The sequence below is a fragment of the Aethalodelphis obliquidens genome, unplaced genomic scaffold (assembly GCF_003676395.1).
Source record: "Aethalodelphis obliquidens isolate GAN/ISIS:26980383/991018 unplaced genomic scaffold, ASM367639v1 scaffold79, whole genome shotgun sequence".
NCBI lineage: Eukaryota > Metazoa > Chordata > Mammalia > Artiodactyla > Delphinidae > Aethalodelphis > Aethalodelphis obliquidens.
In genome coordinates this window covers 6,227,850-6,244,934 of record NW_020838023.1, presented here as the reverse complement: position 1 = coordinate 6,244,934, position 17,085 = coordinate 6,227,850, and the positions used below count along the sequence as shown (strand labels likewise).

Genomic DNA, 17,085 nt, shown 5'->3' with positions numbered 1-17,085 from the left:
TCAACTTGAATGAGGCTCTGTCCCTTGTCTCACTACAGGGAGAGTGTGGCGTGGGTGGGGACTGAAAGGACTGGCAAGCTGCATGACTTCTTGGCAAGTACGATCCACTTGTTCTTACAAATGAATGTTGTGATGCCAGCACATCCCTCAGCTCTTCTTGAATCATCTGGAGATGAAATGAAGCCTGGCACTTAGGCACAGTCTGTTACTGTGACCTAAGTCCCATCGGAATGGGACCCCTCAGAGGTCAGGGCCAGGAAGGCCCAGGCCCACTTCCAGCAAGTGAAGCATGTCTTCTGCCAGTCAGGCTGGGGCCCATTTTGGAGAACATTTTAATGTAATCTGATACCATGGAGCTATTATTATCTATTATACTTTTTTAAAAAGAAAGCAAAAAACGTGTTATACCTGAAAATCACAATAAGATGATGGAAAGAAGAATAAAAATACTTTTGGAACTTTCCACTTAACAGGCAATAGAGAGGTGAAATGAGAGGGAGTCCAATTTTGGTTTTTTGTTTTAAAATTTTATTGTAGAATATAACAAAATTGATCACTGTAACCATTCTTTTTTTTTTTTTTTTTTTTTGCGGTACGCGGGCCTCTCACTGCTGTGGCCTCTCCCGTAGCGGAGCACAGGCTCCGGACGCGCAGGCTCAGCGGCCATGGCTCACGGGCCCAGCCGCTCCGCGGCATGCGGGATCTTCCCGGACCGGGGCACGAGCCCGTGTCCCCTGCATGGGCAGGTGGACTCTCAACCACTGCGCCACCAGGGAAGCCCCACTATAACCATTCTTGAGTGTGTGATTCAGTGGCATTAAATATATTTATATTGTTGTGCAACCATCACTACTATCCATCTCCAGAACTTTTTCATCAACCCAAACTGAAACTCCATACTAAGCAATAGGTCCCCATTCTCCTCTCCTCCAGCCCCTGGTAACCACTGTTCCACTTTGTCTCTATGAATTTGACTGTTCTAAGTACCTCTCATAAGTAGAATCATACAATACTTGTCCTTTTGTAACTGGCTTATTTCACTTCGCCTAATGTCTTCAAGGTTCATCCCTAGTGTAGCGTGTATCAGAATTTCATTCCCTTTTAATACTGAATAATATTCCGTAGTACATACATACAGCATTTTGTTTATCCATTTATCCATCGATGGGCATCTGGGTTCTTTCCACCTTTTGGCTATTGTGAATAATGCTGCTATAAACATGGATATACAAATATCTGTTCGAGTCCCTACTTCAATTCTTTGATTGAATTGCTGTATCAAATGGTAATTCTATTTTACTTCTTCTTTTTGAGGAATTCACCATGCAGTTTTCCACAGAAGCTGTTCCATTTTACATTCCCACCAGCAATGTGCAAGGGTTTTCAATTTCTGAGGGAGTGGGTTTTCGCACATGAAAAAAAGATACTGCCTTCGAATTGGCATCTCAAAACAATGCTAAAACATGTGTATTTGCATGAGGAATTTTCTCTAGGTTTTTAAAAGAGCAACATTTGTAAAACCTGGTCTTTAACTCCTCATTTTAAGAGCTCACCATTAGCAACTTTAGCATTAAAGCGACAGTGGCAGCCCTTCAGGTAAAGACCACAAGCAGCCTGCACTGTCAGTTCAATAACTAGAAATCCATAGGGCACAAGACTGGTTGGGAAGTCAGGGAAACAAGAAGATCTCAAAGCTGACCTGTGAGCTGCTGAGCCCATTAAATTGAACAGATAACTTCAGTGAAAGCAAGAAAGGGTAGTGATGAGGATAGAAAAGAGAAAGCAAATGGGGGCGCCTTTTACATGATGAACAGAGACATGGAGGTCACAGCGTGTAAGAGGCCATCTAAAAGTCGCCTGATTTGTAAACATCAGGGACATGAAATTTCAGGGAAAACAAAACAAAGCCTGTCAGAAATGGTTTTAAACAAATAAACCCAAACACAAAAACCTACATCAACTGCAGGATTTGCAGGCGAGGAGGGAACAGCTGTGGAGGATTAAAATATATGTGTGAAGAACGCGACATGCATAGAAAGTCAAAATGCCATAACCCATCTCATGTCTATAGAGCTCTTACATTTTGTACACTTAGTATTTACTAGCAGAGAAAAGATACCTTTTGATATAAGGCATAGTTGTGTAAAGACAGAAGATTGGTGGTTCGTTCAGCAGCTGAACAGATGTTTCTCCGGTGCCTATTATGTGACCGTTTCTGGACTGGGCAGTGGAGGTGGAGCTGGCAGCTGTGGTCGGTGAAGCAGACAGGTCAATTAGACAGACATCCTCAGAGAGTGAGGCGATGAAGCACCAGGATGCCAGAAGCTCCTGGAAGGCTTGCTGAAGAAGTCTGAAAAGACACGTGGGCTGAGTGGGAGTTCACTTCCCAAAGAAGGAAGTAAGGTTGAGGTGGAGTAGAACTTTCTAGGACGAGGGACCAACGTGAGCAAAAGTGAGGGAAGTACGAGAGTCTGATGGGTGGGCAGGTGGTGGCAGAGGAGAACAGGAGATGCTGGAAGTTATCAGCAGCTCAGTGATATTCCTAGGCCATGAATTTCAAGGCAGGAAGCAGCTGGGAATCATGCTGGAGTAAGATCAAAGATGCACACTTTTTTCTTTTCCTCACTAATCTCTAAATCTGTCCCATGCCCATCCGCCACCTCCCGACACAGGCTCACCTCTTTTTAATAATCACAATTTTAATATGTTTAATTGAAGATTCATTGTAAGTAGGCTGATCTTTGGAGATGGGGAAGCTGATTGATATTAACAGTAGTTAGCCTCATGCTCTCATAGGTTTTGTTCTTTTTCTACCACTGCCTGAATTGGGCATTGCGGTTGGTTCTCCAGCATCTATTCCACCCCTGCCTTGTTGAGTAACAGCGGTGTGGTTTGGGGACTTGACCTTAGGTGAAGGTCAGCTGGTTTAAGGGTAATCCTATCTCTACTGCCAGGGTTTTAGTTCACTAACGGATGTGTGTGATTCACTTTGGGCCACTGAGAAAAGATCCAAGTTTGGAGGAGGATGTGGGGAAGAAAACGATGGTCAATCAAGCTGTCTCTATTGCTAGCTGAGGACCAGAAGCCTGTAGCTCTAGTGCCACGTGGGGACCCAGGCTTAGAATAAAGGTGATGTTATGGATAGCAAAATAGGAAGATGAAAAAGAGTCCTTGATAGCACCGTTGAACTTGGAAATCAGCTAACTCAGAACTTTTCCCATTACTGGGCTTCCTCTCCTGAAAGATAATGATTTTCCTTACTGCTTAATCTGTTTTGGGTTTGTTCACCTGAAACTTGAAATCCTCTGCGACCTAAATGATACATGATCTTTGTGACCTTCAGTAGACACCTGTATGACTTTTTATGACTATAACCCTTTGAGCCTCATTTCCCTTGTCTGTGAAATGAATATAATTATGTCTCAGAGTTCTTCCTGGAGATTATTTGAGATGCACCACAAATCTGAGGGAAGAGGCATGAACTAATGCATGCTGAGTGCCTACGAGGCACCATGAAATAGACTGGCCCTTGTTTTAGGAAGCTTAAAGGCTAGAAGAGAAATTCAGATAATTTTGATATAAAATAGTTGAAATAGGGTCACATGCATATGGATCTTTGTACAATAAGTTTTTTAAGATCATTCGTACAATGTTGAATACTTGCCATTCCAGGCACATGATCAAATCTGAAGGGTTGGTATTTAAACCAAAACCTGAAGGATAAGTAGGGGTTAGGTGAAGAATGGGGAAGAGCAGTTCAGGCAAAGAAACATTATATACAAAGTCCAGAGGGGACAGATTATGAACGGCCTTGTTGGCCATGTTAAAGATTTTTGAATGATCTGGGTGTAAAATGAAGATATTAGAAAGTTTTTTTTTTTTACTTTATTATTAAGGAAAATTTCAACATAGACAAAAGTGGAAGGAGTAGTATAATAAATCCCCATAAATCCACCAATTAGCTTCAAGAATTATCAACACGTGGCCAATCTCATCTCATCTATATCATTCTCTTGTCCCCCATCCATTTTTTGTACAGTAGGTCCTTGTTGGCTCTTTATTTTAAATAAAGCAGTGTATATATTTCAATCCCAAACTCCCTAACTATGCCTCCCCTCCAGGTAGCCATAAGTTCGTTCTCTAAGTCTGTGAGTCTGTTTCTGTTTTGTAGCAGAAGTCTCTTGAACCAACCTATACATTTTTAAATGGGATTGCGGGGGTCTAGCGAGGAAGAGCAGTTGGGCTGGTCACATTCTGGGGAAAAAGATGAGTAGCTTGGACCAGGGTGATGGCAGTGGAGGTGTGGACTGAAGTAGGTGAATGGGAGCAGCATTTTGAGTGTAGTGCTTACTGGCTCTGGTGATAGATACGAGGGATGTGGTGACTTATGGAGAGAGTGTGTCAAGGAGGACTCTTCAGTTTCTGTGTGAGTAACTGAAGACAGGAGAAAGTGAATATTTTTTGGTAGAAAAACCAAGGTTCAGTGTGAACATGTTAAGTGTGAGATCTGTGATACACTGACATTGGGATGTTGAGTCAGTCTTACATCTGAAGCATCATGAGAGAGGTCTCTCTGGGCTGGATTTAAAATTTGAGAGTCTTGGTCAGGTTAATTGCATCAGAAGTGCTGGGAATGGATGGGACCTGTTAAGGGAGAAGTGGAGAGTGGGGAAAAGAACACCTGACTGAATACTTCTGGGAAGGCTTCCCTCATCTCTCAGGTGTAAAATATTCTTTCACAAGCCTGATCAAGAGAAAAGGAAACCCTGGGGTGCTAAGTAAAGGGAAGAATTTTAGAATCGCAGATGTCCTCTAAAGGGGAAGAATGCTGAGAAAGGGGGAGACTGAAGATCCTGGGTAAAAGGAGATTATTGATGAAGTGGAGTCTCGAGGGAGATGGGAGGGGATTGGAGGTTCTGGCCTTAAATCCTCTGAGACCAAGGGGAAGGGGATAAGGATGGAAGTTTAGCTACATTTGAAGGCTTGAGGGTCACAGGGAGATGAGAGAATTCTCCACCAGAGACCTCAAAACACACGTACCAGCTATATGTACATAAGTGTGTGCACATTCACTCACACACACCCGTTGGTTCATGGACGTCATCCAGGGGGAATGTATGTTTCCTATAACATTTCCTATAACCGCTATTTCTCTGATAGTCATGGGTACACAGGAGGAACTCCTATGTGGAATGAATAAATATACTCAGTATGAGCTTTAGATTTTATTTGTGAGGGTATCTGCGTTAAAGGATGTGGAGAGAGAAAGTGAAAATAGGAAGCTACTAGGCTGAGCTCCCTTAAACCCTCCACTCTGACCTTTCCTTCTTTCATGGAGGAGTAGTAACTGTTTTAAAACCACTAGTTCATTTGTTTCTTGTCTGCCTCTTCTATTGGATTGTGAGTTCTTTGAAGCTAACATCTGTCGTATATAAATCCGTGCTTGCAGGACCTGGTCCAGGAACAGCACACAGTAAGTGCTCAGTAAATATTTGCTGAATGACTGCAAGAGGGTGGACTTGAGTGGATGCTTGAAGAATAGAGAAGATTCAGAAATGGGAGGGAATGAGCAGTTTTCCAGATGGAAGCAGAGACACACACTGAACTGCAGGGGTTGAAATGATTGCATGTGTGGAAGGCAGTACCCAAGTTGCCTGATTTGGTGTTGTCGTCTGTAATGTGGGGATTAGTTGCTTGCTCAAGGTCAAACAACTTGGAACTGATGGTTCCTGGATTTGTACTCTAGTCTTCCTGACCTCAAAGCTCAGGATTTCCCACCATACCGTGCTCCCTCTTCACCAAATCATTTCCCATAATTATGACCCCCACCTCTCAACTTGGAGATTCCTTGTAATTTCCCGCATAGGCCAGATGAAATATTGTCTTTCATGGACACCTCCTTTATTTATAGGATCTGTTTTCTGAGTTTAGATTTTTTCCTCTTTCCTAGCTCTCCACTGCGGTTTGAATCCACGGGGTATTGATCACCCTGCCCGTGCTGAAGGTATTAAACTGCAAATTGAAGGTGAAGGTGTTGATTCTCACTCTATTAAAAACAAAAATTACCAGAAGGTGCTTGACCAAAAAGGAACCCCCAAGCGACTGCAGGCAGAAGCCGAGACGGCTAAGGTAGGTAATAATCCAGTAAGTTAAGGAGATTCTGAAGCTGCAGCTTTGCTATTTCGTGGTCCAGCCCCAGATAAGAACTCATGGTGCTTTCGTTAATTAGCGTTGTATCTTCAGTTAAAGAAACACTGCTCCTTGATTGCAGGTAATGAGAAATGAAAATATTGACCGCATACCCTTTAGAGTGAAATTGAAACACGTTTGTGGTCAGTTTCATCGCATGAGGCTCTGAGGATGGTATAGAATGAGCTACAGGGAAGAGTGCCTTGGACTTAAAGCTGAAAGATTTGTTTGCCAGGCTCAGATTTATCATTTTATGATATTGGACAAGTCCTGTGACTTTTCAAGCCTCAGATTTTTCACCTGTAGAATGGGTTATCAGAAAAACTCCATCCTCCATTAGGTTGAACAGATGAAATAATATTATGTATGTGCAAGTGTTTTGTAAAAGCCCCAGTTGGCTGCATGAGTATGAGGGGGCTTTTTGCTGACAACCACAATAACAAGTAATATTTTATTAAATATATACATACATGCCAGGTGCTGTTTGAAGGACTCTTGATATACTGGCTTATTGTCTCCCTGTAACAATTCTATGAGGTAGACAATAGTAAACAAGACCCTAATTAATGAAAGGTGTAATTGTTTTATTTTGTTGCAGGATATTTTGTTCTTTTAGTCTTTTAGCCTAGATGTTGGTATAAAACACACCTTGGTAAACTGGGAGGATGGATGTTTCTTTAGTAAGAGCAGCGTCTTTCAAAGGTTTTCTGCAATGGAACTGGCACTATATGGGTTTTTGTCTGCAGTCAGTGAAGATGCTCTTGTTGGCGGTGTATATTAGTTTGCCCCTTGGAAATTGAGAGGACTAATCTTCGTGTGGTTATTTGATTTCTCCCTCGTGCATTTCCTTCAAAGGAATTTCCTTTCAAATGTTCGTTGAGTGGATGAATATGTGCACGCCTTGGAAAGCAAACGTTGCAATCATCCAAGGAAAACCTTAAGTAGAAAGGTCACTTGGCTGTCATACAATAACCACCACTCCCCCAAAAAATGCCTTCCGAAATCAGATGTGAATTTTTCTTCTTTATCTATAGTTTTGAATAATTACCATGGCTCCTTCCCTTCTTTAGTGTGGATAATTAAAAGCTGATGACATAATGAGTGTCTGTGTGTCTGTGTTGTAGGGAGTGGAGAATGATTAGCAAGGGAGAAATTGCAGGTATTTTGCACTAGATATTGTAGCTGAGAGAAATTGCACCTTATAGGAAACTGGTTGATAATTGAGGTTTGGTCTGTAAGAGGAGCTGGGAATAAGTGAGCCCTCTTATGACATCTGAATCCGATCAGCCAGTGGTGCCATCTTGAAAGAGTGAGAAAAAAAATGTCTTAAGGGTCTTCTTTAACTAGGAAGATAATGGTCTGAGTGGGATCTTTTCAAAGAGATGCTTAAAATATTAAAAATGAGAGTGGAGAAAAAGAAAACAAGTAATTGACATTTGCCTGATTTAATTCACCTTTCAACATGTCCAGATTCTCTTTATTTGCACAACAGATTGATGATATAAGAAGTTTGATTCAAACCTGACAGGATTTGATAACTTCTGAATTATTTGGAACGTGTGCAATTGTAGTAAACCCTGAATTTTCATGTCAGTAGCACCTGCCTTTGCCTCTAGATCATTTTACGTTTGCTTTGCTAAAAACCTACTTCACTTGAGAACGTAGTTGTCCATAATGAACCTTTCCTCAGGAATATCCTACAGCTGGAAACCACGCTCATCTGAGTTTGTCCAGATCACCTACAATGAAACCCCCAAACAGGGTTGAGAGGGGATTCTGAATGTCTTCACATTGACATGTTTAGGAGGGAACAGACGAGGAGCTCTTGTTACAAAGTATTTATTTTTTCATGCAGGACTTGATGACAATGGTGGTTGCTGGGGGGACAAAATAAAAAGAGCTTGATTACTGCAGACCTGCAGTGTCACATACCCTGGAGATTCTGAGCCACAGACAATGTGAACATGTTCTGTGCATGTACAGACACATTGAAATGTGCCCTCCTGGTGCACTTAGAGGGTTATTGGAGTTGTGAGTCATCCTTTTTCCTTGGGTAAATAATTGAATCTCTGGTAACTTGACCTACTCTAAACTTACCCTAAAAAACCTCTGGCTAGAAATGCACGCACTTAAAGCCACTCAGTAGTGTAAGTTGGTACAGATTTTCTGGAGGACAGTCTGATAGAGTTATCAACATTTTAAATGTGTATAAGTTTTGAGCCAGTAATTCCCTCTCTAGGAACTTGTCCCAAGGAAATAATCATCCAGATGTGCAAAGATGGCTGCAGGAGAATGGTCACTCTAGCAATGTTTATAATATGAAAACAATGTCCTTTCATAGGACATTGGCTGAAGAAACTGTGTGTTCGTGGAATGGAATAGAGTTCTCCCTTTATAAGGGTGAGGGAGACCTATGTGTATTTATCTTAGTCTATTCAGGCTGCTACAAAAATACCTTAAACTAGGTGACTTATAAACAATAGAAATTTATTTCTCACAGTTATGAAGGCTGGGAAGCTCAGGATCAAGGTGCCACCAGACTGAGTGTCTGATGAGAGCCTGCTTCCTGGTTTATAGACAGTCGTCATCACACTGTCCTCACATGGTGGAAAGGGACCAGGAATCTCTCTGGAGTCTCTTTTACAAGGGCACTAATCCCATTCATGAGGGCTCCACCCTCATCACCTAAGCACCTCCCAAAGGCCCCTCCTTCTAATACTATCACATTGGGGGTTAGGTTTCAGCATGTGAATTTTAGGGAGACCCAGACATTCGTCTGTAGCAGTGTTTATGTGGGAAAATGAGTATGCTGCTATTTTAGAGTGGGGAGAGGAGGGAGAAGGGCAAGTTACTGCACACTGTAAAACGTTCCCGTTTTCGTAAAAATATCTTTTCTCTGTAAAAAGGCATCACCGAGTCTGAAAGAGTTCATTCCACAGTTTGAGCAGCAGTTTACATCTGGAGCTGAGATTATGGGGGAAACTTTCTTTTTCTGCACTTGAATTTTTTTTGTTTTTTTTTAAAGATATGTACCCTTTCAAGCATATTTATTTTCAAGCCCTTTTCAGGTTGCCCCATTAACTTAAGCAGCTCATCCATGACTTTTCCTGTTTGTTGAGTCTGTATTCTGCCTTTGAGGGTGCTGTCTTTCCTCCCGTGGCTCCTAATTCTTGCTGGTTATTTGCCAAGGGGGAGTTATCTCGGGGACTAAGCATGCCTTGGGCTGTGGAGGCCATTTGATGAGGTGCTTTTGTAGTCTTTGTGCTGCTGAAGTAAGCACTGATGAGGTGCTTTTGTGTTTGTCTCTTCCTGAACTTTTTGGGATGTAACAGCTTTGACCAGGTGTTTAATTATGTTTCAATTTGATGTTCTCTTTGCTGACTCACTACACGAATCAGGTCCCCCCAGATGTGCCATCTGCAGGCTTCACACAGGAACCTGGTTCTAGCGTGCTATCACGCCTGGAGGTTCTGCCACTTTTGGTCTGGCCAAGTTGGACTTTGAAACCAATCCCTGTTCCAGATCTCCAGCAGGCATACTGTGCTTCCGTCCTCCTCATTGCTGTGGGCTCCTGGCACCTAGAGATGTCTCTTTGGCCTTATATAAATTTAAAAATATATTTTCTAGTATCTTTAAGTTTTTAGAGCCTGAGAGGGGATTGTATAGCACAAGTTTAATCTACCGTCTTGACCCTGAAATTTACATTGCTTTCATAATTAAAAAATATCTCTATCGCTACATATCTTTGGAACAATCATCCTTTTTGTTTCTTTATCTTAAATGTGATTTGGCACCCTTGGCCCCAGTTACTCTAAAGACTAGGGCCCTGATTCCAGAAAGAGGTTATCGGTCCTATGAGTTGCCATCAGCTCTTATAGACAAAAGAGAAATCAATAGAGAACCAAGCTCACTTTGTTTTTTTTTTTTGTGGTGTTTTTTTTTTTTTTTTTTTGGCTGCACCGCATGGCACGAGGGATTTTAGTTCCCCAACCAGCGATCAAACCCGTGCCCGCCCCTGCAGTGGAAGCACAGAGTCTTAACCGCTGGACCACCAGGGATCTGGACCCGCAAACTCACTTTTAATCCATATTATTAGGTAGCATAGAGTCTAGTTGGAAAAAAAAAAAAAGAAACAGATTCAATTGAATTGTGGATTTGCAAAAGCTATTTACCATTGGGAGTGCTAAATGCCAGTGAGGACTTAGGAATTCAGAGAGTATGTATGCCATACCACAGCTGCAGTTATAAGTTCAAAATGCAAAAACTATGTTGACTTAGCTTTACAGGTGGATACCAGGCAAGAGATAGTATGTACAGCATTTCTTCTCATCGGGAGGGCCAGAAGGTATGAAGGACACAGCTGCTTCTGTTCCTTCACCCACGCAGGGGCACCTACCACTGCCACAGATGAGAGCCGAGGTGAGGATGAGTTTCCTTGACTCACAGAAGGCACAGCCTCTTTTTCCCACCATTCATTTTACCATTCGAGTCATGTGGGCCCAAGGCCATCTCACAGGTCCTGTAGACCAGGTGTGGTCCACATAGCAGTTTTCAAGGAAGCAGCGCTGGGAGCCCCTGGGGTCCTTCCCAGACAGGCCTGAGGTTAATGAACCCTTCCTTCCAGAGCAGTAGGCATGGGGCTGCCAGAGGGTAGGTACTCCAGGAGAGGAAGAAATGCATCTATGCTGTGAAATATGGGTAACATTCAGATATGCAGTAGTAAGAATGGAAGACGTCCTTAGCAGTGGTGTGGCCACAGACATCCTCAGGTGCTCTCGGCAACAGTCTCCTTGGGTCCAGGTTTGTGTTGCGGAAGATGAGGTTGGAACAGTAGGTTGGGGCCCAGTCGTATGGGATTTGAATGTTAGGAGCGTAGATTTATTTTCTATCTGCACCATCCACTATGGTAGCCAGTAGCCATGTGTGGCTATTAAATCCATTAAAAATGAATAAAATGGGGCTTCCCTGGTGGCGCAGTGGTTGAGAGTCCGCCTGCCAATGCAGGGGACGCGGGTTCGTGCCCCGGTCCGGGAAGATCCCACATGCCGCGGAGCGGCTGGGCCCGTGAGCCATGGCCGCTGAGCTTGTGCATCCAGAGCCTGTGCTCCACAACGGGAGAGGCCACAACAGTGAGAGGCCCGCGTACCGCAAAAAAAAATGAATAAAATGAAAAATTGTTTCCTTGGTCACACCAGCAAAATTTCAAGTGTTCTCCATGTGTCTAGGGATTACTGTCTTGGATAGCACAGACATAGAACATCACAGAAAGTTCTGTTGGACAGGCTGCTCTGGTTTGTGGAAGCCATTGAAGTTTTCTGGGTATAGGAGTGAGTAAGATGAAAAGATGGAATTGTGTGATCTGACCCTTGTCCTTGGGCCTGGGGGGACATGTGCTTCAATCATGAGAAAAATGTGGAAAGGGGAGTCTGTTTTGAAAGTGATATCCCTAAATGCTCTGATGGTTGGAATTTGAGTTTCCATGGCAACTCGGGCTTTGGAATAAGATCAGCCCATCAGCAAACAGTATCCTGGCTGTTCACCTTGGAACTCTGGAATGTGTCCTCACAAGTGGCCTAAATACAGCATTGGGAAACTAGAAACTCTTCACTTCTAGACTTGCTTTTCTAGGTGCTTATGAGGAAACTTACCCTGTGTTTTCATGCCTATGAAAGAAGGCTTTCATAAGGTTAATCTTTATTTTTTCTTGACAGCAATGCTAATTCACCAGAGCCTGTAAAGTGGTGAATCAGAGTAATGATCAAGAGTCTTGGTGGCTTTTTGTGTGTCGCTCTTACATGTGTCACTGCCCCCTTTTTATTTATAAAATCTGTTTTGCAGCTGAGAAAACAAAGAATTTGAATGGCTTGCCAAAACTTAGTTTCTGGCTAAAAATTGGAGGAAGATAAAATTCACATCTAAGTATAATGACCCTGAAACCATGATTTTTTTCACTCCTTTTAACATTAAATGTACAAATGATTTATTTATTTGAAAAGAAAATATAACCTGATATACTGAGAATCTGGCCAACTAGGCAAAAGAAGAGGTTAAAACGCTGCCTGTATTCTTCCTTTCTTGGATAGAAACACAGCAGATCTTTATTGCTGTATTACATAAGGGAGATGCAGCGCCAGCACCCAAAACAGTGAATAATTGCGTGCATTTGGCTTTGGGACGCATTCTGCGAATCTCTGGCAGCAGATAGCCTTTTCTCATTAGGCTAATATTAGATTCAGTTTGTGTTTCTTTGGCACTGAGTTAAAGGAGCTGGCCTGGAATTTTGTGCTGGAGGCAGGAGGAGGAGAAAGCCTGGTGCTTTGCATAAGCCACAGGTGGATAAATGAGAGTTGACTGGAGAGCCGCTGGTGGACGTTTGTAAGAGTGGTCAGGAAGCAGTAATCTGGGATTGAAATGGAAAGTTCAAAGGATTTTGACTTGGGTTAAAGATGAAGGGTGGATTGTACTTAACCTTGATCAAATTACATGGCTCAGCTGCCTCTGAGAAGGTCTGTAGCAATTTGGGGATAGAATGATCTAATTCTTGGCTCTCTGTATTTCTTGGCTTGGGGATCAAGAGTGTCTCCAAAAGAAGCTGCCAACCCAATATAATGTCACCAATGATAGGAAAGGACATAACGCATGGGAAACATAATGAGCACATCCTTAGCTAAGAATTGTCAGGGGTCAGAATAAGAGAGACAAGCCAGAATGACTTCATGCTATGTGAGTTCCAGCTCCCCCCAACCCACCCCATATATGCACTGGGCACTTGGAAAGAAAGAAACTACAGTTAACCCATATTTGAAAAGGTAAGCATTTATTACCAAAGTGTTGAGCTCTGAAAAGTGTAACAGTAGAGCATGTATTTGAGCCACCGTTTCATGGTACAATCAACCAAGAAGGAACCTTAGGGAACATCTGACTACCTGATTTATTTTATAGGTGAGGATGAGAATATATGGCTTCTCCAAAATCTTGAAGCTAGTAGTGGCATAGCCTAGCCTAAAACAGAGTAATTCTGACCCATGGCCACTGCTTTCCACTCTGTTGTGCTGACAAATCTATGCAAAGCAACAAGAGCCTGCAGCCATTTGGTTAATCTTCCTTTTCTTGTGTACCAAGACTGTAGTACATGCCGTTTGAGGATGTAAAATGGAAAGTTGCATCAGGGGAGGTGGAACCCCTATCAGTGGGTGGATCAGAGCCCAGTTACAATTCCATCGACAGTTTTGACACAGCAAAGATAGGCTTCTGGAAGAAAGGGCATTTGAGTTCTAAGGGTGGCTCGTCTGGTAGCACTCTGCCCAAATGCGTTTCTTTTCCAGCCTGAAATGCTGGAGATAATGTGTAAACCTTTCAACCATGGAAGCAGTTAGAATCATGACAGAACTGATTGAGAGATTTCAGAATTGTATGTATCTATATAAAGGCAAGGGTATAATTTATACCTAAGAAAGAGACAGACATAGGTGGCACACAGGACAGCAGTGAACTTCTTCTGTAGCTGTGTTGAAAAGACTCCCAGTCCTTGGTGGGTGATGCTGGAAAAGCCGTATCTAAAAGCCCTGGTCAACTCAGCTGAGCGAAGAACTCAAGAAGCAGATAAAGTAGAACTTGAGAGAGAAGCTTGAGGCCGAGTAAGGTGAACAGCAGAAGGTGGTGGAAGAAAGCAGGGTTGGGCCTTTGCACACACAGCTAGAAGGCTGATGCTAGCTCCTGGTGAGGGGCACTGTCGTTCAACAGACACGCACCATCTCTGAGCATATAGTGTCACCCTCTTTCTCTCTACATACACACCAGATGCTAAAACGTTTTATAAAATCCATATTATTAAGATCTTTAAGTGTATCTTTGCTTTCCCTGGTATCCTGTGTCATAGTTGCTGTTGAACTATGAATACTTGCACTCAGGTGACCATTGAGAACAGGGGTGTGCAAACTTTTGCTGTCAAGGGCCAATGGCTCTGCATGGTGGATGTTGCAGTCCCCACGTGACTTTGAGGAAGTGGATGCATTTCACTGAGATGCTTACGGGGGACCTGTGGTTGAGATGCACATCTTCACTGCTCCACATTGGCTCCGCTGTGCCTCAGCCGATGGGAGGAGCTGGGCCGCTCAGCTTTAGACACTGCACACCCGTCATTCTGGAGCAGTGTTGGGGGAGGGTGAGAGGTGGCCAGGGTACTTGGAATCATTTTTTAAAAACACCTTGCTTTCTCTTCTTTCTTCTCTATAAGTATACAAATGGCTACTGCTTATGTTCTGTTTGGATATAAATTGCCAAAAGTTAATAGCTGTAAAGGGAAAAAAACATGGTAATAAGTAATACAGCATTTTAAACTGTCCTGGCATCACTTATACATTGAGAAAAATAGAGTATTCCATTATGTAAAAAAAAAAATACGAATTGCACAGCCAGTTCTGTTGTTCAGAGATCAATTATTCATCAGCACATCGTGTTCAGTCGTTCTACCCCCACTGCGTATTCTGAAATCCACACATGTTCCACCTCCACTGCTATCACCCAGGTCGACCTCATCATCTCTTAACCGGCTTCCACTTCACTCTTGCCCTCCTGTGATCCATTCTTCACCCGGTGGTCTTGAATCAAAGGATACCACTCACCAGCTTAGCATCCTTAATGGTTTTTCCTAGCACTTAAAGTAAAAATCCAGACCTCATTCCCATGGTAAGAACCCAAGATATTTCAGCCGTGCTTGACCTCCCTAATCCCACCTCATATCAGGCTTTCCTCTGGCTGTCTGAGCTCCAGACATACCTGTCTTTCTGTTTCTCGAATATACCAAGGTCACGCTCTCTTGAGCGCATTCGTACTTGCCATGCAGTCTGCCTATATTTGCCTCCTTGATCATTGCACCACTGGTTCCTTATCACGTAGGTCTCAGTCAAATGTCCCTCTGCAGAGAAGCCTGACCGCTCCAGTCACACTTTCTGACATCACTGTTTGTCCTCCATAGAGCTTCTTCCTGTCTGAAATCATCCTATTTATTTTCTGTGTCTCCAGTAAAATGTAAACTCCTTGAGAGCAGTGACCTTGACTATCTTGTTCACTGCTGCAGCATCAGTGCCTGCTACAGGGTGCAGCACATCATAAAGAATACACTTTTGATTTGATAAATGAAATTAGTTGATGTGACCCAGAAGTCCCTTGCCTCTGGGTCTTCCTTTCTTTTGCCTCATAGTTATTTCTTTATCTTTAACCTCTCTACAAGCAAGCAGGAGGATACATCTTGCTGGATCCTGTAACAATTGTCAGTGGCAGGGAATGCTTTTCTGGACAGTGGGTGCAAGTGGAACATTGTCCACAGGATGAGCAAGGGATACTTCCATAGCTACTCCATTACCCTTCATCCTCAAAGTCTAGGTTGTCCCTTAGACTAGGCAAATACCTATTTGTAGTCTGTGGTAGGCAAACTTCACTTAGGTCAAGAGTCTTCAACCTGCAGTTGAGGACCAGTGATCTCTCTGCTACCTCCAGGGTTGGCCAAGACTTCAGATGGCGAGGTTCCTTCACCCCCACCCATAGCTATTCACCATCCTCAGTGTAAGCATCAGCTGACTACCCTGATTTCTGTCCCATTTCCTTGAAGTCAAAACTTGAAGGTAATAGAAAGCAGCAGCTTCTGCTTAAATGATCAGGAACTCCTGACTTAAATTGAAAATCAGACCACCAGGTACCAAGCAACACCTAAAACATTATTGCCAGGGTTTTTATGAATTAGAAATAGTTTTCAAATGTTGCTTTCACATGTGACCATACATATCTATTAGTCTGCTTGAGCTGCTGTAACAAAATTCCATAGATTAGGTAGCTTCAATAATAGACATGTATTTCTTACAGTGCTGGAGGCTGGAGAGTCCAAGATCAAGGTACCATCCAATGTGGTTCCTGGCAAGGGCCCTTTTCCTGACTTGCTGATGGAAACCTTCTGCCTGTGTCCTCACATGGTAGAGAGAAAGTGAGCTCTAGTCTCTCTTCCCCTTCTTAAAAGGACACTACTCCTATCATGGGGCCGCACCCTCATGACCTTATCTAAATCTAAGCATCTCCCAAAGGCCCTATCTCCAAATATCACCACATTGAGGGTTAGGGCTTCAACATACGAATTTGGGAGGGGCCACAAACATTTGGTCCAGAATATATACCAAATGTGCATTTTGGCCAAATGGCAGAGTGTTGAGTCACTATTTGGCTGAAGTGGAATATTATCATCATAGAAGAAATGTCTGTCATACAAGGATAAACCTGAAGTATTAGTAAGAATACCTATTTATTACAACTTAAAGTTATACCAAGCAGATTTTTTTTTAATTGGCATTGTAGTGCAGGGTAATAATTCCTCAGAGCTGTTGGCTTCTGTGGTTTTTATATTGCACATTTATGATACTGAAAATATACCCTTTCAACTGAGGTCAGTGAAGGAGCAACATACATTTTGGTCCAGCTCTGCCACGACAGGGTCGTGCTAATGGTGATATTCCCAAGTCATTAAGCCTTCATCCTCTCCGATGATAACTGACTGAAATAAAGACTTCAACTCTTGGACTTGCCATCTTAGTTGAAGCTCATGAGGCAATTTCATTGAAACAATCCCATAAACTAAAGCTTTGGGCTGTATTTTTTAATAAGTTTATTTATTTTTGACTGCATTGGGTCTTCATTGCTGCGCACGGGCTTTCTCTGGTTGTGGCAAGTGGTGGCTACTCTTTGTTGCAGTGCAGGGGCTTCTCATTGCGGTGGCTTCTCTTGCTGTGGAGCACGGGCTCTAGGTACGCAGGCTTCAGTAGTTGTGGCACACAAGCTCAGTAGTTGTGGAGCATGGGCTTAGTTGCTCCGTGGCATGTGGGATCTTCCCAGACCAGGGCTCGAACCTGC

At 42.9% G+C, this 17,085-nt stretch overlaps 1 protein-coding gene across 4 annotated transcripts in view; it reads left to right on the top strand.

Moving 5' to 3' along the window:
- Window positions 1–17,085, top strand: part of SAMD12 (sterile alpha motif domain containing 12) — a 410,733-nt gene that overhangs the window by 31,940 nt on the left and 361,708 nt on the right. For all 4 annotated transcript variants that reach the window (XM_027092573.1, XM_027092572.1, XM_027092569.1 and 1 more), the window contains exon 2: window positions 5,951–6,129. In XM_027092573.1, the coding sequence (XP_026948374.1) occupies window positions 5,951–6,129 (179 nt within the window). The remainder of the gene's footprint in view (window positions 1–5,950; window positions 6,130–17,085) is intronic.